Source organism: Nematolebias whitei, chromosome 21, assembly GCF_014905685.2.
Source record: "Nematolebias whitei isolate Nwh7 chromosome 21, NemWhi1, whole genome shotgun sequence".
NCBI lineage: Eukaryota > Metazoa > Chordata > Actinopteri > Cyprinodontiformes > Rivulidae > Nematolebias > Nematolebias whitei.
Genome location: NC_056518.1, coordinates 12962628 through 12983529, shown reverse-complemented (window position 1 = coordinate 12983529; position 20902 = coordinate 12962628). Strand labels below are relative to the sequence as shown.

Sequence of the window (20902 nt, the reverse complement as noted above, 5' to 3'; positions counted from 1 at the left end):
ATATATATATATATATATATATATATATATATATATATATATATATACTGTATATACTGTCTTCGATGGCCAGTGGAAACATAGGTGGAGCTACAAAAAGTTGACCCGTCATAAATGCTGCTTTAACAGTTTAGATAGTAAAACAAGTAAGTGTAATAAAATAACTTGTTTTGTGTCCACTCTGCAGAAACTGTGACAGATTATAATTTGTTTTCAAAGTAAAATGGGCTTACTTTAATTCAAAGTGTGAGTTTCCTTCAGGGGAACCAAGTGAAAAGTGACTGGTTGATGATTAATCAAAACAGCAGGACAGTTTGGCATTTGATTGGATGAACAATTGGAAAAAGATAAAACTTGTCCACATGGGTGAAGAGTTCATCACAAGCGGTCATTTATAATGAAAATCCTAAAAAAAAGCACCATAACTGAGGCAACATGCAAAGTAAACCAGAGTGTACCTGAGTGGTTTTAAATATGTGAACATTCAGTGCAAATATCATTCAGATTAAGTATATATTAGTTATGATTATGTTTTTGTTTAAAATACCTGTGACATGCAGTTCTTACAAATACCAAAACTAGAAAAAATATCTTAATATTTCAGGTATTTGGCAAAATACGCAATATCTTAGGAAATGTATTTCCATGCGTGTGTTTGTGTTGCGATCAGCATCCTAAATTTAGTGGCTAAACCAGCCACTGGGGAGCACCAACCAGTGTATCTCTCGTGCCGGTCCCAATCCAGGATAAATAGTGAGGGTTGTATCAGGAAAAGCATCTGACGTTAAACACTTTGCCAAAACTAATGAGCGAATCATCAAAGCGACACCATACCAGATCAGTCGAGGCCCGGGTTAACAACGACCATCACCGGTGCTGTTGACAAACAGGGTACTGGCGGAAGTTGTGCTATTAGTCGAAGACCACGAGGAGGTGAACATGTCAGGAGACGGAGGGAGAAGATACAGTATATGGATGTAGATGGAGAGGACATGGAGGTAGTTGGAGTGAGGACAGAGGATGCAGAGGACAGAGATGGAGGAGGATGACCCGCTGTGGAGACAACTGAAGAGGGAAAAGAAGAAAGAAGAAGACACAAATATTTTAGGATAAAAATCGTAACAAACCCATTCTGTCATAGAACGGGAAGATTTTTGTGGTCAAAGGGCAACTGGAAGTGACAGTAAAGTGGAACTGTTCAGCATCGCCTTCAGTTTCTTGACCGGCTGAGTCGTCGGCTATGCCACAAACTCGTACGTAAAAGCAGCGGTGCTCTAAACCAGGGGTGCACCGATTGCAGTTTTCTGGCCGATCACCGATTTCTAAAAAGTCTGAGCTGCCGATTCCGATTTTGTTTTGTAAGCGACACTGTCAGGTGTTTATCAGGTCACAATACAACTTCAATTTTCCACTATTTTATTGAAAAACATACACTTGAACAATATCCTAGAAATAATACAAACTTGTTTTAACTGGCCATGAGTTAGTGCTCAGAAATATAAATGAAGTCCAGACAATTGTTGTTAAAACAAACAAAAAAAAACAGTTTCTCATGCAAGTATCGGCCGATTTCCCAAAATTAAGGAAATCGGGGCCGATTTATGTGTGCACCCCTACTCTAAACTAGTGCTTTGTCATCTGACTCATGTTCGTCTCTCTCCGATAGTGACTCAAAATAATCTAAAAAAAATGTAATTACTGTCTGTGTTTTTAGCCATGTGGCCGTTCTCTGTTTAAACACAGGCGCTCAGCTTTGTCGCTCCTTCTAGTTACTGTGCCTTTTAGCTGACATTTATAACCAAATATCTTAACTATTCATCTCAGTGGCATGATTTTATTTATTTGTTTATTTTGCAATATGTCAATAATGTTATCTTTACAATATTATCACAAAAGTTGAGTCACAGGCTAAGATAGTTGGACCTGCTGCCATGGCCGTTGAGCTCATCGTAAATCATAGTAGCAAACTGTAATCCTTTTTAAAGTGAAGACTATTGGACTCCTCCGTTTAGTTCTTAAAAATCCAGTTCTGTTCAAGCATTTAGGATTATCATGAGCTGGACTGAGAGCCTTTAATGTTCTGAAACTCATAAGATTGGAGTTTAGCAGGTAAGAGGTGAAGGGAAAGTCTTTGACACCTTTTGCTCGTTCTTTCATCATCAAGGCTAAATTCTGTTCATTACAGTCTAATCCCATTGATGATTAGCTTGTTCAGTTATTTAGTTAATCTATTGCCGACTAGTTTGAATAAATGACTTGCATCAGAAACGTTAGCCCTGTATCATTGATAGAACTGCAGCTGTTTCCAGGCCGATACTGCTGCCGAATAAAATTTGGCGCCAAAAGTCACAGTAGGTGGAGTTTTTCAACTCTAAATCAGATCTGTAATCTCTGATACAGTTCAAATGATAATGTTACCCCAGATCATCTTTTTCTCTCTTTTAAATAAGCTTACCATCTTATGTTTGCCCGTGCCCCTTCCCCTGAGACCTGTATGAATGACAGAAGAGATTAAAGCCTACTAGATCTGACCCACATGCTCCTCAGATCCGTCCATCCATTCTCTTAATCCCCTCCTCCGTCCATTCATAGCTGCTACTGGCCTTGTCGTCATGGTTACTGCGCCCCCAGTGTCGCTAAGCCCTGGTTGTAACTTGTGCTGCCTGGAAGGACCGAGATTTATGATCACTTGCATACATGCCCGACCAGATGCACGCAAACCTTGTACTCGTAAATCCTTATGTTTCGGTGCAGAGTGATTCTCATTCATGTTTCTGTCCAGCTTCAAATGCAGAAGCATTCGTTTTTTTCTGTTTCACACACAGGCATGATTATAGTGCACAAGGAAGTTTTACACAGAAAGACAGCCCCATTAATCACCTAGTCGGTGTGTGTGCATTGTATTTTAGTAAGCCCGTGTACTCGGAAAGGTCTCTGATATTAGAGCCACGCGTTACACCACCACCCTTTAAAGGCCGTTGTAATATATCACTTCCATAATAAACACGGAAAGAGCCATGTTCGTGTGCAGCACGGATGACGTGGAGAAGAGGATTCTGGCGTCACATTATGGAGTGAGAAGACACATGAAGCGCTCTGTTTATGAAGATGGAGGCTTGTTACCTGGAAGCATCATCTGTGCATGGCCTTGCCTCTTGTCTCACCTCTTGTCATACAAAGAGGAAGCTGGGAGGAGGGAGAAGAGAAACAGTTGCCATAGCTTCACAAGTCTCTTTTTCAAGTTTGAGTAAGGGAAATGTTCCTACCAGTCCCATATCCGCCTTATTTCTCATTATACTGTGCTCATCCTTTCCGCTCTGCCTCTTTTGTCTTCATTTCATGAATATACAAAACCTCAGCTGCTTTTTTTTTTTTTACATATGTACGGATGAACGTTTGTCTTAAATGTGTATCCTCTTTTCTGCGTTGCTTCGTTTTCTGCCTACTTTGTTTCTTTTTGTATTTATTCCTCGGTAGTTTCCAGTGACACACCCAAGACCATTAACCTTTGACCCCTATTGCCATGACAACGGTATCATGTGCATAGCAAGAAGTGCAAAAGTTCACCTTCAGTGCCCCACGTTACGTGTCACATTTCTGATTGAATCAATTAAAACCGAGTAAAACCACACAAGATTTTTTAATGAACCTTATTTAAGTGCAAGAAAATGACCTCAGTGATTTTTGTCATCAAAATGACCAGCGTCTCATTTGTCTGGGACTGAATAACTAAACATTCTGGCTGCTTTACTCTAACCTTTAGCTTATGTTAAAATTATTTATTATTTAAATTATTTAAAAGTATTTAATTGTGGAAGAAGCTTTTTTTTTTAGCACACAATGTCCAAGCCAAATTTCCCCTTGGGGACAATAAAGTATCCATTCATCCACCCATCTAATAATAATGTGTTATGTATTGTCACCATTGCATGTTTCCATACAATGGTGAAATTGGCTCTCTGCATTTAACCCATCCACCCCCAGGTGGTGCAGTGGGCAACTATTGAAGGCGCCCAGGGAGCATTTTTTGGGGATAGGGTGTGCTGCTCAGAGACACCACGAGATGTGCAATGACTGAGGATCGAACCTGGGACTTTCGGGTCCCAAGTCGGCTGCTCTGCCTCTACACATCTCAGCCCCCATATCTATCCATCCATCCTTCCATTCATCCATCCATTCATCCATCTATCCATCTTTCCAAGGCCTGTTGCGATAAACAATAAATCAGTTAATCGCATGATAAATGAAAATTATCAACCTCATTTTCATTTATCAGCTTTATCGTTTCTTCGTCTCTTTCTTTCTACTGAAGACACTGGATGACAAAAACTGGATGACAAAAAGCTCAACTCCAGTGCTCTTCACTGACCCCTCCCTTTCTCTTTTCTCTTTAAAATCCATTTTAACCTTCCAAAATCGCGTTTTTGCATCGTTAAAAGCAGCTGAGAAGCTAAGCTACGAGCTAAGCTAAAAGGCCGACCTCAGGGAAAAAACCTCCGTCTTGTCGAAGCTCCAAAATTCACAGTAGAAAACCGTGCCTTCGTGTAAAAAGTTGTTTTTCTTTGCAAAAAGAAGCTGAGAACTTGTTTACTGTTTTTTTTATTTTTATTAAAAGCTTTGTGTTAAAAATGCTATGCTAAAGAACTCGAACCACACCAAGTGTCTGCCATTTTGAGCACTGAACATAATTAAGGAGAGAGCCCATGTCACGTCAAGGGGCCTCCCTCCCCAATTGCTCCCTAGACACTTCCAATAGCTGCCCACTGCTCCACCTGGTGGTGGATGGGTTAAATGCAAAGAGCCAATTTTGCCATTGTATGAGAACATACAATGATGACAATACATACACAAGAGACACGCTGCTCGCTCCCTCACTATCCATCCTTCAGTTCAAACTGTCTTATACTGCCGTCCGGTGGTGAAAAAAAGGACTACACAAAACAAATTAACCAACATTTCTTCTTAAATTGGACAATAATTACTAATTATTGTCCAATTTAAAACAATATCGTTTATCGCAATAATTTCTGAGACAATTAATCGCCCAGCAAAATTTGTTATCGTGACAGGTCTAATCTTTCCATCTATCCAGCCAGCCCAATAAACCGGTTGGTCCACTATGAGAAGGTGCTGTTTATACGACTGAGTTTGTTGCAGCTCCTCAGACTGAAGAAGTCTTTTGGATAAAAGATGAAACGTTTCAACAAAGAATCTGTCCAGAGGACCTGACTCAACCTTGTTAGATTCACCAAAGACACTTTCATTTAATCAAGAATTGAACACCATCGTTTGTCAAAGGCTCCGTATTATATATAAAGAAGAAGAAAAAAGAAGACGAGGTACATGTTCTGTCCGAGAACATGATGTCATCACTTTTCCGATGGGTATCTATAGTTGAGAATATACCTCATTCAGTCAGGGCTGAGATGGGTGTCAAAAGAAAAGAATCATGTTTTTCTCCAAACCGTTTCGGCTCCAGTCCTGCTGCACAGCTCAACAGGAAGCGCTTTTACTTTTTCTTCTTCTATTTTCTGCACAATCTCATCAGAAGATTGATTTCACTTAATCAGGCTGCTCAGTTTGTACGACGACAGAACGTGCACAACAGTTTATACAGCGGCCAAGATACATTTGGTATGTGTTTTTACTTGTGCTGTTAGATATGATTAAATACGAGGCGTTTGCTCAGTTGGACTTTTCTTTCTTGAACCTCACGACTAAACTGCAACACTTGTAACGTCTATCACTCAAATCTTTTATATCTTCTGCTGGAGTCTTGAAGAGTTTTTTTAATTTTTTCAATACAAGTGTTTTATCTCTTTGATCCACAGCCACCGGCAGCTCAGACTCTATCTTTGTGAGTTGATAAAAGTAAAACAGCAAGAAGGACAAATGTTAAAGGAACCATTTTAAACTGTTCTTCCTGTTGAAAAGAGTCAGGAGAATGTTTAAAACATCAGATATGGGACACGGTTGCACTGAATCATGGATACAGGTGGTGCTCTGCCTTCTTTGCTTGTTGCTGTAACTATAAATTATAGTTACTCATTTCCACTGCAGTCTGTGTTGCTTTAACTCCGATGACCTCATTGTTTAGATTCCAAGCATCTACTTTACTCTATAAATCTCCCCCCTGCCTTCCCATTTGCCTCCTCCTCTCGTCTCCTTCTTCCTGCCACATTCTGTCCCTTCTTATTGCTTCATTGTGTTTGTCACTGTGGGTATATCACAAGACCATTAGGCCTGTTGTCAACTGGCTCAGCACTGAACCATCATCTCACTGCTGCTATTAATATTACACATGCCAGCATTACATTTCCTGTAGCTTCTGTGCTAATCCTGCACTACCTCTGCTTCCTGCAGCATCCACCTTTGTCTTGCTCCTGTGATTAGTTGCATCTGTGCTCGTCAAGATGTCATCGTCGGTCAATGATGCATGTTTGCTATTCTGCAAATAAAAAAAAAAACATGTCAGTTTTCTTGAATTTCTGTTAAAGCACTTGTGTTTTAATTATAAACTCATGACCTCCACCTGATGTACATGCAAAATAATGTATTTTCCCAAACATTGTACTGATAATTAATCTTGATAATAGCAGCCACACTGACACAGATGAAGACAAACAGGTTAGGCAGGTGGGGATTAAGATTATAAAGATTGGCTGTGCTGCTTTTAATTTGCTTTTTATGAGCCTTTGGGCAAGCTGATCATCTTAAAACAAATATTTTATGTTTGTTTTTACCGTATTTTCTGCCGTACACGTCGCACCGCCCTGTAAGTCACATCAGTCCAAATATGTCTAATAAAGTGGAAAAATGCATAAGTATGTCACTTCGCCGTATACGACGCATCTATTATGCATCACCGCTGACAACCCGGAAATGTGGGCCGGTGTTGTGTCAAAAATCAATTGGTTGCCAAATGGCGGCCACGGGAGCGTGCACGGGAGGAATTTAACAAGAATTTAACTAGATAAACACTTAAAAACAATTATTTGTTTGCTCGAAATTATAGTAAAGGTGTGTCTCAGTTGAACTTTTACTAATAAATGCACTTTAATGGTCAAATTAGCTGCATTTCAAAAGCCGATACACAGAAACAGTAACACGCAGAGGGCGACTCTCTGTGCATTTCTTCGAAATTTAACAAGATAAGCACCTAAAACAATTATTTGTTTGTTCAGCTTTATAGTAAAGGTGTGTCTCAGTTGAACTTTTACTTAATAAATGCACTTTAATGGTCAAATCAGCTGCATTTCTCCGGGGCGGTGCAGCGAAATGAAGCTGATTTGACGGTTGCTCCAGGCGAGCTGGATGAAGGTGGCGGACTATGGCAAGCCAACTGTGTCATTAATAGCCACTTTTACCTATTACATGACATAATGGCATGCCATACTACTCGAGTGCCATCTAGTGGCTGTAAATGGTAGTGTTCAACATTTTCAGTCAGAATGAATGAAAACAGTCATATCTCAGACAAATAATGGTTTATAAATATGGAAAAAATCCATAAATAAGTCGCTTCAGCGTTTAAGTCGCAGGGCATGCAAATTATGCAACAAAAAAAAAAACGCAACTTATAGGCAGAAAGATATGGTAGTTCTTGAAATCTGTTTTACTGTCTGCTCTCTAAGCTGGATTTAAAGTTCCATAATGACTCGTGAGACCAGGTCCATCTGTCATCCTCCCTCTTCTCCTTTTACCTCTTTGCTCTTGTTTTTTTGTGTGTGTTCCTCAGTCCCTTAACAGCAGGTGTTGCTAAAGGGCAAAAGGAGAACGAGCGAGAAGCAATGGTGCAGAGAAAGGGACAAAATGAAGGAGGACATGTGGAACAGTTTGTGCAGAGCAAAACAAAAGTGTGTTGTAGGAAAGGTGCAAAACAGATTTCCAAGTGAGAGAAATAAGGTTAGAAAAAACAAAAGCAGCTTTTCCTCTGCAGTGTCACTTCTGTGCTTTCTCGTTTTCGAGTTTCAGGCAGAGTAAAACACATTCCTGTCCTTCCCCTGACAGAGCTGCATGCCTCCCTGTAGGCAAGTCTGAACACTCCTGCTTCGACTCAGACACCAACCTCTTCTGGAGCCTGAGAAATTCCTACGTAACTGCGTACATGCAGGGAAACGGAGGAGTGTTTTTAGCCGCTGTCCTCATATTTGTCATTCTAAAAGAGTTTGGCGTTTATAACATTTGCACTTTTTAAATCTTGTGAAAAACACAAGGGATCTCAAAAAAGATGACTAAGATGTTTTATGAAATATACAACATAATAGTTATTGGCTTTGACTTGAAGATAGATAATAAACTGGAAGCTGTGGGCAGGAACTAATGATCCCTGTTTGGGATGAAAAATGCTTTTTTTGTTTTGGTCTTTTAGTCAAAAAACCTATTAAGAACTTTGATGTATTTTAGTGATGAATCAATCAACTGCTAATGAGTTGACGTGAACTCTTTACAAGAATTAAAACACAATGATCATTAGCGTAATGTGCTTTAAGTGGTAGTTCTTTTTAAAGATTTTTTTTTGTGTGGCATTCCCAAGAAAATACCAGGTCAGTAACTAAATATAGCTCAGAGACAAACGCAAAGCTCTTTCCAAAGCTGAAGTAAAGTTTGGTTTCATAGTCGTGTGGTGGCTGTTTGTGATGTATCCGTAAATCTGCAGTTTCGTAACTCGTACTAACCCTTGCGCTGTGGGTGAGTACCCACTCGATCAGGTAGGAGCTGAAAATACACACAAAGTGGAGTTTTATGAGCTACAGTGCATCAGTCTGCACTCTGAACCAAATAAAGAACCTTGTAAGAAAAAAACATTTACAAGCTAATAAACGACTTAAATATTGTACAGATGCAAATTAATCTCATCTTTCAAATGCATCCGGTATAATCTGATCCTGCTGATGCTCAAGCTTGTTTGATATATTTAAATATATATCTTATAGTTTCTTCACGGTTTCATCCAACTGATGCAGACTTCAAGGACTCCGGGTTATTGTTGGTGCTGTTTGAGTAGATGCACGTCCAGTACACGCTTTTTAATTCAATTCAGTTTTCAATTCCGTTTATTTCTATAGCACCAAGTCACAGCAGACGTTGTCTCGAACAGAAACATTCATATATAAAAATAATAATTTAACATTATTTATCTGAGGAGCAGACTGCTTTGAGTTTAACTCCATCACAGAACTCTCATCTTGAGCATGAAGGCGACAGTGGAAAGGAAAAACTCCCTCGTGAGGAAGAAACCTTTAGCAGAACCAGGTTCAGGACAAGTGGTCATCTGCTTCCACCGGCTGTTTGAGAGGAACAGATACACAATGGCAGGTCCAGAATCACACGTTAAGATAAAAATAGTAACAAATGAAAACTATTCAATTTTAACAATTCTTTTAAGGATATGAGGTCAATTTGTCCTCCAGTAGTCTAAGTCTATAGCAGCATAACAAGCCAACCCTAACTATAGGATTTATCAAAAAGGAAAGTCTTAAAACTGGACAATGTGTCAGCCTCATGGACAGAAACTGGAAGTTGGTTCCACAAGAGAGGAGCCTGATAACTGAAAGATCTTCCTCTCATTCTGCTTTTGGAAACTCTAGGAACCACGAGTAAGCCTGCAGTCTGAGAGTGAAGTGCTTTAGTTTAACAGTTATATTTTTTAAGCACGTCTGAAATGGAAAGTTAGCATAAAAAAAACCTGTTTTTAATCATGAATCATGGAGTTATAAAACTGTGTTGACAGTAAATATTTGATTAGTTCAATGAATTTAATTAAACTCTTCCTCAACTTCAAGGTTCATGCTCAGTAATCCAGGTACAAACATCCCACAACGTTCAGTCAAGTCCTGTGAACGGTTTCTTTTTCTGGTTGAAAGACGTTTCGTCCTTGATCCAAAGGACTTCATTAATCTGAGAAGTAACAAACTGCCAAATCAGAAACCATCCAGATGACCTGACTTAACATTGTTGGATTTTTTACCTGGATTATTGAGCATGGACTTTGATGTTTTGAACCACTTTGGCTATGGCTGCCGCAGAGGAGTCGATGGGGGAGAGGGCGGCCCCCAGAAACCATCTTATCACCAGCAAACTGGTTGGTCCACTATGTGAATGTGCTATTTGTGGGACACAGTTTGTGTGTGGCTCCTCGGACTGATGAAGTACTTTGGATGGAGGACGAAACAGCTCAACAAAAAAAAAAAAAGACACGGTCCAGATGACCTGACTGAACTTTGTTGGGTTTTCTTAAACTTGTTTTTTTCTTATTCTGTGTTGCTTTGGTCCTTTTGTCTGTTGGACATAAAGAGAAGAATTTAAGAGCCAAACAATGTGATTTATACAGTTTACAGTTTTTGACTTGTCGCAGCTGTAAGTACAGTGTATAGAAAGTCTTCTAATCAGGCCGAACCAGCGTCTTCTTGAATGAACGTTCCGCTGACTGTGGATTTTCTGTCACGCCGTCTTGTTCCCAGCAGCTCCTCTCTCTGTCCGAGCAGCCAGAGCTGTCGTGCCTTTGAAAACTCGCAGGTGTTCCTGCTCGATTCCAAGAAGCTGCAGAGACTTGGAACTGTTGTGATTCTCAAACACTATTTCTTGAACGCGGTTTTCGTTCCCTCTTCAGGTTCTGTCAGCGTGACTCACTCCTCTGAACCTTATGCCATGAAATCGAGGTGCTTCGAGTTATTATTTAACAAGAAATGGCTGTTGAAGGGGCTTGGACCCACTTGACCTTTTTCACTGTGATTGTACATGTTGGCTCTGCGGCTTGGTCACCAGCACCTTCCTCTTCTGCTTTTTGTCTTTTCTGTAACTGATGTCGAAGCCAGTTCTGGGATTTGGATGAGCCATGAGCTAACAATGTGGACATGTTCTTTCTTGGCTGAACTTCTTGTCTTATGACAGGGATTTCTGGAGCTGGGGCCTTTGGATTAGCTGCAGCCCAGCACTGGCCCCTTGTGTTTATCAAAGAACATTACACAATGTCTGTTATATTCAAAGGTGGAAACTCCAGTTAGTTAAAGGCATTTTATGAATAATGCATATTGCCCACCACTTTTCAGCCCAAAGATTAGGTCTAAGATATTTTGTCCCTGTTTTGGTCAACCCTTGAAAATAGCATTATGTGCAATCTCATGTCACACTGAGATTATACATGGAGAATAACTCTCACATTAAACCTTGGCTCGATATCTAAGGAGGAGAGTGCTGGTGCAGAGGCTAGAGAAGGTGGGTCTGTGACTGGGTGGTCACTGGTTCAACTTTGCCAGACCGACATCAAAAATGTGAGTGGAAAAGGTGAAACACCCACGCCTGCTTCCACCCTCAGTTGCCCCACTGTGGGCCCTTGAGCAAGGCCCTTAACCCGCACCGTCTGCTATAGCAGCTCTCTGCTCCACACAGAGGGCTGTGGTAGCTCGGTGGGCTGTGGTTGCATCAGGAACGGCATTCGGTGTAAAAATAATCAAGTCTTCTTGTGAGTTAGTTCCCTGTGGTGACCCCTGAAGAAGGGAGCAGCTGAAAGAAGACACATAAAAATAAATATCTGTAGAATCAACTACATTATAGACATTTTTCTGTTGGCTAATTTCATTTATGTTTGGCAGCCATCTTGACTTTGATTGATTCCAAAACCTAATCAGCTGTGGATGTTCATCAAATGAGTAGTTTATTTTTCATTTTCATTTATCCTTTATTTATCCAGGTTAGTCTCATTGAGCCACGAGAACTCATTTTCAAGAGAGACCTGTTTAGGGAGCACATGGTGGGGGTTAAGGGCCTTGCTCATGGGCCCAGAGTGGGGCGAATGAGGGTGGGGGCAGGTGTGGGTGTTTCACCTACCCCACCCACAATTTTGATGTTGTCGGGGCCGGGGCGTGAACCGGCGATCTTCGGATCACAAGCCCACCTCTCTAACCTCTGCGCCACCACTCCCCCATATCTGGTGAGTGAGTCATGGCATTTTTTGCTAACAGTGAGTTCAAGTTGATGGTCCAGATCCAAAAGTTTATTCTAAATGTTTTAGCAGAGATCTTGCTTTTAAAGTACTGGTATGTGTTGTGAATCACTCTCAGCTACTACCACACTAAACTTTAGCTCAGTATCTGTAAAACTGACAGATTAGTAGCATTTTGGGTTGTTTTTTTTAAGGGCAGGTGGCGAACAGTTGGATTTATCAGATGTAGATGCACATTAAATAATAATTTTAGGGATGCACGATGTTTTCCGCATGGTATCTGTATCGGTATTGGTTATTGGACAAATAAGTTTTAACTTATCGGAAGACCTGTCACGATAACAAATTTTGCTGGGCGATTAATTGTCTCAGAAATTATTGCAATAAACGATAATATTGTGTGAAATTTGACAATATTTAATAATTGTCAAATTTAAGAAGAAATGTTGGTTAATTTTTGTGTGTAGTGCCTTTTTTGACCACCAGATGGCAGTATAAGACTGTTTGAACCAAGGATGAATAGTGAGGGAGGAGCAGTGTGTCTCTTTAAGAAAAATGGGAGGGAGGCCCCTTGACGTGACATGGGCTGTCTCTCGTTCCTGTTTTCACTTCTCAAAATGGCAGACGTTCTGTGTGGTTTGAGCTCTTTAGATTAACAGCTTTTTGGACGAAGGCACAGGTTTCAACTGTGAATTTTGGACTGAGTTTTGACAAGATAAAGGTTTTTTCCCGAAGTCAACCTGTTAGCTTAGCCCGTAGCGTAGCTTCGCAGCTTAGCTGCTTTTAACGATCCAAAAATGCGATTTTGAACGGTTAAAACAGATTTTAATGAGAAAAGTGTGTGTGTGTGTGTGTGTGTGTGTGTGTGTGTGTGTGCGTGCGTGCGTGCGTGCGTGCGTGCGTGCGTGCGTGCGTGCGTGCGTGTGTGTTTGTATGGGTGGGTGGTGGTGGTGGGGGGGGGGTATTGAAGAGCAGAGTTGAGCTTTTTGTCATCCATTGTCTTCAGTAGAAAGAGACACGAAGAACCGATAAAACCAATAAATGAAAATGAGTTTGATAATTTTCATTTATCATACGATTAATCGCGACAGGCCTACGTATCGGCATATCGGATAGCGGCCAAAAATCCAATATCGTGCATCCTTAAATAATTTCCTGAAAGTTTCATTGAAAAGTGTCCTGTGCTTAATGAGATATTTTCTAACAGACATATAGTAATTACTTAAAGCATTTATTAAAATTCCAAACAAAATTTTATTATTATTATTATTATTTTTTAAATTATTAACCTTTTATTTAACCAGGCAAATCCCATTGAGATCACAAATCTCTTTTTCAAGGGAGGCCTGAGCCTGAAGCAGCCTAACATGCATGTTTTTAATCTGTGGGAGGAAACTGGAGCACCTGGAGAAAACCCACGCAAGCACGAGAAGAACATGCAAACTCCACACAGAAAGACCCCAGGTCTAACCGGGGATTGAACCCAGGACCTTCTTGTTGTGAGGCAACAGTGCTAACCACTGAGCCCTCGTGCGTCGTCGTATTGCGTAAAAATAAGAAATCTTGTTCATATCTGTAAAACTATCTGAGTTAGAGACTTTTCTTGTTTGTGTAAGTTTACTCAGCTGCTGTTCTGCCTTTGTGCGTCAGACGAGAGGTGCAGGTGTTTCCTCCTTTTCTCTGTGAGCTTCTAGTACAGAATTCATTAGGATGAAAAGTATTTATTTTCATGTGTTGGAAACGTTTCCCTCCTGGGTCCTGAACATTTTTGTGATGGGGCTCATCTCTTGCTGCTGCCGGTCCTCTTCGTCTCACGCCGTCCCCAACAAGTCAGTCTGCTGCTTTTGACTCATTTTTACAACTTCCCATTTTAGCGTGCGAGTGTGTGTGAGCAGATTTGATCTCTTGTGGTATTGCATACAGAGACGTTAGCTAACTGACACGGACGCTGTGTGCTTGTAAGACGGTTGAGCGTCAGCAGTGATGGAAACATCTGGGCCGAGACATGTGGAGGTTCATGTTCCGCACCAAAACGCACACACCAGAGGCGAGTTGATGCTGTTTTCTTTTTATGTATGCGCATGTGTGCAACTTAATGTAAAGTGTGTGGGTGGCGATGGCTTTGTTTAGGACTGGGAAGTTATTCAAAGCTTCATGCAGCTGTGTGTCTGTGGTGATATATTTAAGTGTGTGTGTTGCCAGCCTTTGAGCTGTGAAATTAAATCATCATAAAATGTCAGCTTTCAGTCATGGAGCGCAGCCCGGATGTAAGAAACATAAATCTTTTAAGTATGACGGTAGACTCAAAATGATCAAAACTCCCGCCATCCAACGCAAAATGTTCCCGGTAAACTTTCGGACGCGCGCTTCGGTTTGGCGTGCGAACAGTTTGACACGTTGTTAAGCTGAACATTCACCGACTTGGGGAAAAAAAATCGTAGCCGTTTTACCGGGAAACTCAGCGGTAGCGTGGTGGAGTTACCGAGCAGGAAGGAAGTGAGGTCGGCTGAAAAAAAGAGGAAGCGAAGAACTGGGAGGGAAGAGAAGTTTCCTGTTACTGGTGTCCTCGTGACACTTTTACTCACACGTCCACGTGCGTGCTGTGCACGAAGCGTTTCTGGTCAGCGCATCTATAAATGAATGCATTAAACCGTCACTGTTGATGACTTATGCTGCGTTAAATTGCCTCCTGCAGACCAAGTCTCGCATCACCTGGATAGAGAAGGATTTTGCTCGTTGTAGAGAGCAGGTAAGCCCCCCCCCCACCCACCCCCACCACTTGCAGCTTTGCATCGAGCATGCAGCTCCTCCCTCAGTGCAGCCACAGCTTTCTGCTGCTTTTAAACTTCTGCACACATCCTGGTGTCGCTCTGTCCTCTGGACTTTTGCTCTTCCAGTCAAGAAAATCAAAGAAGGGGATGCGCATCCTCATCACCTTTCATTCCACACTTTAATCTAAAACCTGAGTGAGGAGGATGCTCAGCTACTGCTACATCCAACTGCAGTAACGCCATTTTTTGTGTTTGCCAAGGTCAATGTGGCAATCTTGAATAGACCTTATTCCCAAACTTCATCTGTTTTTTCTTTTTGGTTTTATAAAAAAAAAATCACAAAAATGGCTTTAACTCTGTCAGTGTTGCAGATAATTTGGTGTGGTAGTAGATGAGAGTCCTGCACAAAACACAAGAATCCGTGAGGTCTCACAATATTGTACAAAAAGCGGCAGTGGTACGCATCATTTTGAGGAAAGCCCTCCCCAGAGTTCCCCTCCTCTTGTTTTTGTTCCTGGTGAGATCTTTCTCTTCTACTCTTCTCTGTGTCAGCCACACGTGTGTTTGTGCTCCGCTGGTTGGGTTTCAGGACGGTGAGAACGAGGGCAGGCTCTTCCTTCCTGCTCCCTTCAGCTGCAGCTCATTTCACTGAAGGACGCAGGTCTGATCAGACAAACAAGAGGAGGATGGGACTGGGAGAGGACATGGAGAAGTTTTAAAATGATGCCAGAAGAAGCCTGCTGGAGGAACAAAGATAAAACCCCGAGGCTCAGATAATAGTTCATGTTCACCTGCAGAACAAACCCTGACATGAGTGCACGGATCAGTCTGAGGCGTGCTCGCGCTGAGAGGAGGGGACGTTTGAGGTGACTTTTTGTCGAGTCCTCGCCTTGTTACGGATGAGGGTAGGATCTTAAAACGGCCTGGAAAATGCTGAGATGGAGAAGGAGAAGACAACGTTCAAGCTGAGGCGCATGCTGTCCCTTTACCTGTTCAGGAAGAGCAAAGCCCTGACAGGGAGTCCCGCTCAGTGTGACAGCTGCACAGCTGCAGACGCCTCAGCTGAACCGAGGAACCACTGGACGGTAACGTGTCTCAACATGCCTCCTCTGTTGACGTTTTGAGCTGCTCGGCACATTTCTTCCAGCTGACACGCAGAGAGAGTAGATGTGTTAACACGGCAGGCGATGCTTTGTGGCGCTGTTGATCAGAAACAACAAGTTTCCTGTTGTCGGACACACTTCAGGCTGTGGCTGTTAACGGTTAAAATCAAACACGTTTGAATGCATCGTTTCTTGTTTTTTAATCATATTAATGCACTTTGAAACCGTGTTTTGGGCGTGTTGTTTGTGGATGACCTGACAGAACTACATTTGATTTATAAAGCAAAGACAATAAAAGTTGTCGCAAATTCCTCGTCAGGGCCTGAAGGGTATGGAGGACGGAATGTGACAAAATGAAATAAATAAATACATAATAATGAAATGTATCATTTAAATATTAAATACACCATTAAATCATTAAATACACAAAGAAATTATGAACTACACAATTAAATACACAATTAAATATACAACTAAATTAATAAATATACAATTAAATTATTAAATACACTGTTAAATTATGAAATATGTCATTAAATACACAATTAAATTGTGAAATACATAATTAAATACACAATTAAATTATGAAATATGTAATTAAATATACAATTAAATGATTAAATACACAATTAAATATACAATTAAATTATTAAATACACAATTAAATTACGAAATACATAAATTATGAAATGCACAATTAAATATACAATTAAATTATTAAATGCACAATTAAATATACAATAAAATTATTAAATACACAATTAAATATACAATTAAATTATTAAATGCACAATTAAATATATAAAAATTATTAAATACACAATTAAATTATTAAGTACATAATTAAATTATTAAATATACAATAAAATTAAATTATTTATATCATGATTTATTTATTTATTTAATTTTGTCACATTCCACCCTTGTGTGTCACCATGAAATGAGAACTGTCTGTCTCACTTGTCAAACTCAGTGGGTGGGACTAGCACTGATCATGTGAAATCCATTGCTTTGGTCTGAATTTAGTTCATACATGGCAGCTCCCGCCATGCAGGACCTTAATTTGCTCTGTCGTGCACTGGTTAGATATTTTAAGCCAAGCTCATCCAAATACACGTAAACACAATTACCACTTCCTAAAGTTTTGGAGTATATTTTCTTGCCAGTGGATCAATCCATTATCTGTGCTTGATTTGTCTTCACTTGCTGTGAGGAGCAGCCAATCAGACGTCAGGGTCTGTTCACAAGCCGCTCTAGTCCCGCCCACTGATTTTGACGAGTGAGACTGACAGTTAACATAATTTCATTATTCCACTGGAGGACGAAAGGTGACAAAATTAAATAAATCATGAAATAAATAATTTAAAAGGTACATTTAATTATGTAATGGTGTATTTCATAATTAAATTATACATTTAATAGTTATGCTTGTATTATGTACTTATTTATTTCATATTGTCACATTCCATCCTCCATAAAAGGGATCCTTGTTGACTTTTTTGTGAACGGTTATAATTTCAGATTTATGAGTTGGTTTTGGAAGTAGGCATTTCCTTTTTCAGTAATGATTAACCAGTTCTGCTTTAGCTCCAATTTTAATCCTTATTTTTGTCTGTAAACCCCACAGACGGATCAGAAAATGTTTTTTATTCCATCCACTCTGTTGAACATTAGCACTTTGGTAACAGTTTCTGTTTTAAATGTGCTCTATAAATAAATCTGACTTGACATAAAATACTGCCTTCAAAGGCATCACCTGACAGGTGATCGTGTTTTTGCCTGTCTCTGTGTTAGTAATCTCACGAACCAGTGATTTTAACCTCGCTCAGGATGGCCACCAAAGCTTAGAGACCTCACCATTCTTAAACTCAGCTATTTTTTATAAATGTTGAGCTCATATTTGGTGCAACAGTTTTTTGCAACATATCACATGTGATGGCTAATCACACAAGTAAACAATAAATTAATTAATCACATGATAAATGAAAATTATCTACCTCATTTTCATTTATTGGCTTTATCGTTTCTTTGTGTCTCTCTTTCTACTGAAGACACTGGATGAACAAAAGGCTCAACTCCGGTGCTCTTCACTGACCTCTCCCTTTCTCTTTAAAATCTGTTTGAACAATCCAAAATCACATTTTTGGATTGTTAAAAGCAGCTAAGCTACGAGCTGAGCTAACAGGCCGACCTCGGGGAAAAAAAACCTCCATCTTTTCTCAAAAATGAAGGAGAGACAGCCCATCTCACATCAATGGGCCTCCCTCCCATTTTTCTTAGAGACACGCTGCTCTTTCCCTCACTATCCATCCTTCTGTTCAAACAGTCTTATACTGCCATCCGGTGGTCAAAAAAGGTACTACACGCAAAAATTAACCAACATTTCTTCTTAAATTTGACAATAATGACTAATTATTGTCAAATTTCAAACAATATTATCGTTTATCGCAATAATTTCTGAGACACTTAATCGCCCAGCAAAATGTGTTATCGTGACAGGCCTACTTTTAGGGCCACCATCATTTGTGATGTCCCGCAGTTGATCTTCTGCATAGACACGCTGGATTCCCCTGGTTTGTTGGCGACTGTGTCGCAGAAAGAAACGTTCCGAACATGTTTTTTTGTTCATTTTCAATTAAGCGCTGCCCCTTTAAGAAGGTAGCCGTGTGACCGAGCCCAGCATCTTGACCTGCGTCCAGAGTGAGTCATCGACGGATGTAGTGGGGAGAATCCAGTATTTTTTCAAAATAAAGCCTTGTTCAGAATCTGATGCTAAATCCAACAGAAATAATGCAAGTTCTGTATTCTTTTTGTGCGGCCCGGTACCAACTGGCCTGGGGATTGGGGACCACTGCTCTGAGCTTTAAAGCATCTCGAAAGACTCCTCCGATCCCTCGAGTTTAAAGCTGGTGGCAGTCGGTACGTTCCTTCAAGGAATGCTTGAGCTCATGCGACTGGAAAAGAAATGGTCTGGTGTGTCTGACTTTTAAACTTCTGTCGAGTCTTTTGACTTTTTTCTTATGTTCTCCGTAGTACCAGCGGTACTCCACCTAAACCTGCAAACTTCTCTTTGAGGTCCTTGATCAAGAAGTCTAACTTGTGCTTTTAACAGCTGGTGTCCAAATGCAAACGACAACCGCTCCCTGTTTGAAGACTTCACTGGTAGTTTACTGTTATCAGTTCCATCTAACGCTGCAGCTCGTTTATGAGAACCCACCGGGTGTCATTTCTCCTTCTTGTGTGTTTCTCTTTTCACCTCGCTTCCTCTTTCTCGGGAGCTTTATTTTGATATAGTGCCGTTTACACACACACACACACACGTCTATTTGCCGATCTGCCTAATGTAAGATTGTGTGATCATGATTTATAACGTGACGAATTGCTTCTGCTCGCTCTTTAGGAAGATGGAGACATCAAGGAGATCAACATCACCCATGTGGTCAAAGAGGGCTCGGAGAAAGCCGACGCCTCTCAGTTTGAGCTGCTCAAAGTTTTGGGACAGGGATCATTTGGCAAGGTACCGCACACGCTGTACGCTCATCACTTTAACATGCAATATTCTCTAACACCGTTTGTTCTGCAGGTGTTCCTTGTGCGGAAGGTGACCCCGCCTGATGATAACCAGCTGTACGCCATGAAGGTCCTGAAGAAGGCCACGCTCAAAGGTACAGAAACCTGCAGCGCTTTAACTGAGGCCCTGTGCTCGAACATCTAGAGCAGTTTGTTTAACCTCCGTCAGGTGAACGAGACTTCCTGCAGCTCGTCGGCACTTCCTGTTCGACGCAGAAGTTCAAACTAACTGTTTCCTCTGGTGTGATTTGGACAGAGTTTTGTGCTCATGAACAGACGACTGATCAGATATTTGTTGTTTAATACATTTGTCTCTCGTGCGTCATCAGAATTTAGGATTTGTTCCGTTTTTATTTGCTTTAATCTATAAGAGCTATACATTTTCATGGTTGATTTTGTAATTCGGTGTGAATTTTAACAAGTAATTTGTGGTTTCTCAAATCACAAGTTTAAGTTCTGATGCGTTAAAGAGTTTGTACTTTTAAAAATTCTTGGTAATTATTAGCATGTGGTTTCCTGTGAGTCAAATGAAGCTACATGTATTAGTATAAAAGCAGAGACGTAGCTTTCGGTGGGTTTTTCATTCTTTGAGCGCAGGTGATGTGGTGAGTTCTTCTTGGTAAACAACAGGAGCGTGCACACTGTTCACACAATCTAAAAATGTTGTAACTTTAAATGAACAAATTCAAAGAAACGCTCATTCATAAATCATTTTTGGATGCCCGGTGTACAAAATGCTGACTCAGCATTCACACTTTTTCTAATTTTTGTAAGTTTTTATCTACTTTAATCTACTTTGTGCTATTTTAGTCATCTGTTTAACAAGCCATTTAGCTCATTCATCTCATGGGTGCTGGGACTTTGTGACTTTTATACTTTTCAAACTATTTACCTTTTTATTTACAAGTATTTTCCTCATGAAGATGCATTGATAGCATTTTAATTCCTTTACATACTCTATGAACTCTGCTTTAGAGTACATGCTCTATTTTTGTATTCTTGTGCTACTTTTAGCTTTTAGCTGCTGCCCTGCTACTTTTAGTCTAGCTAGCCTTTTGTTGTTTTAACTTTTAGCCAATTTTTTCTGCTTTTAGTTTCCAGCTAACCCTTTTAATCAAAAAAAGCTTTACTTTTAGCTTTAAGGTAGATTTGTTACTTTTGCTTTTAGCTTTTTTTCCTTCGCTCAGATAATCTTTTGCTCATTTTAAAATTTAACTTGTCTTCTGCTGCTTTTAGCTAGCCTTTTATTTTTTACTTTGACATTTTACTTGTTATGATACCTTAACATTTTAGCTACTGTTTTGCCACTTTTATAGCCTTTTGTTACATTTACTTTTTAGCTAGCTTTTTTATATATTTAGATTTTAGCTACATTTAGATTTTAGCTAGGCTTTTGATATATTTTGCTTTTATAGCCTTTTGTTACATTTACTTTTTAGCTAGCCTTTTGATATATTTAGCTTTTATCTACATTTAGTTTTTAGCTAGGCTTTTGACATATTTAGCTTTTAGCT

General features: G+C 40.1%; 1 protein-coding gene across 1 annotated transcript in view; it reads left to right on the top strand.

The window, feature by feature from the left end:
* The window catches only part of rps6ka1 (ribosomal protein S6 kinase a, polypeptide 1), a 68779-nt gene that overhangs the window by 35900 nt on the left and 11977 nt on the right, over positions 1-20902 (top strand). The window contains exons 3-5 of the mRNA XM_037695004.1: positions 14640-14693; positions 19219-19335; positions 19402-19483. Coding sequence (XP_037550932.1) covers positions 14640-14693; positions 19219-19335; positions 19402-19483 — 253 coding nt within the window. The remainder of the gene's footprint in view (positions 1-14639; positions 14694-19218; positions 19336-19401; positions 19484-20902) is intronic.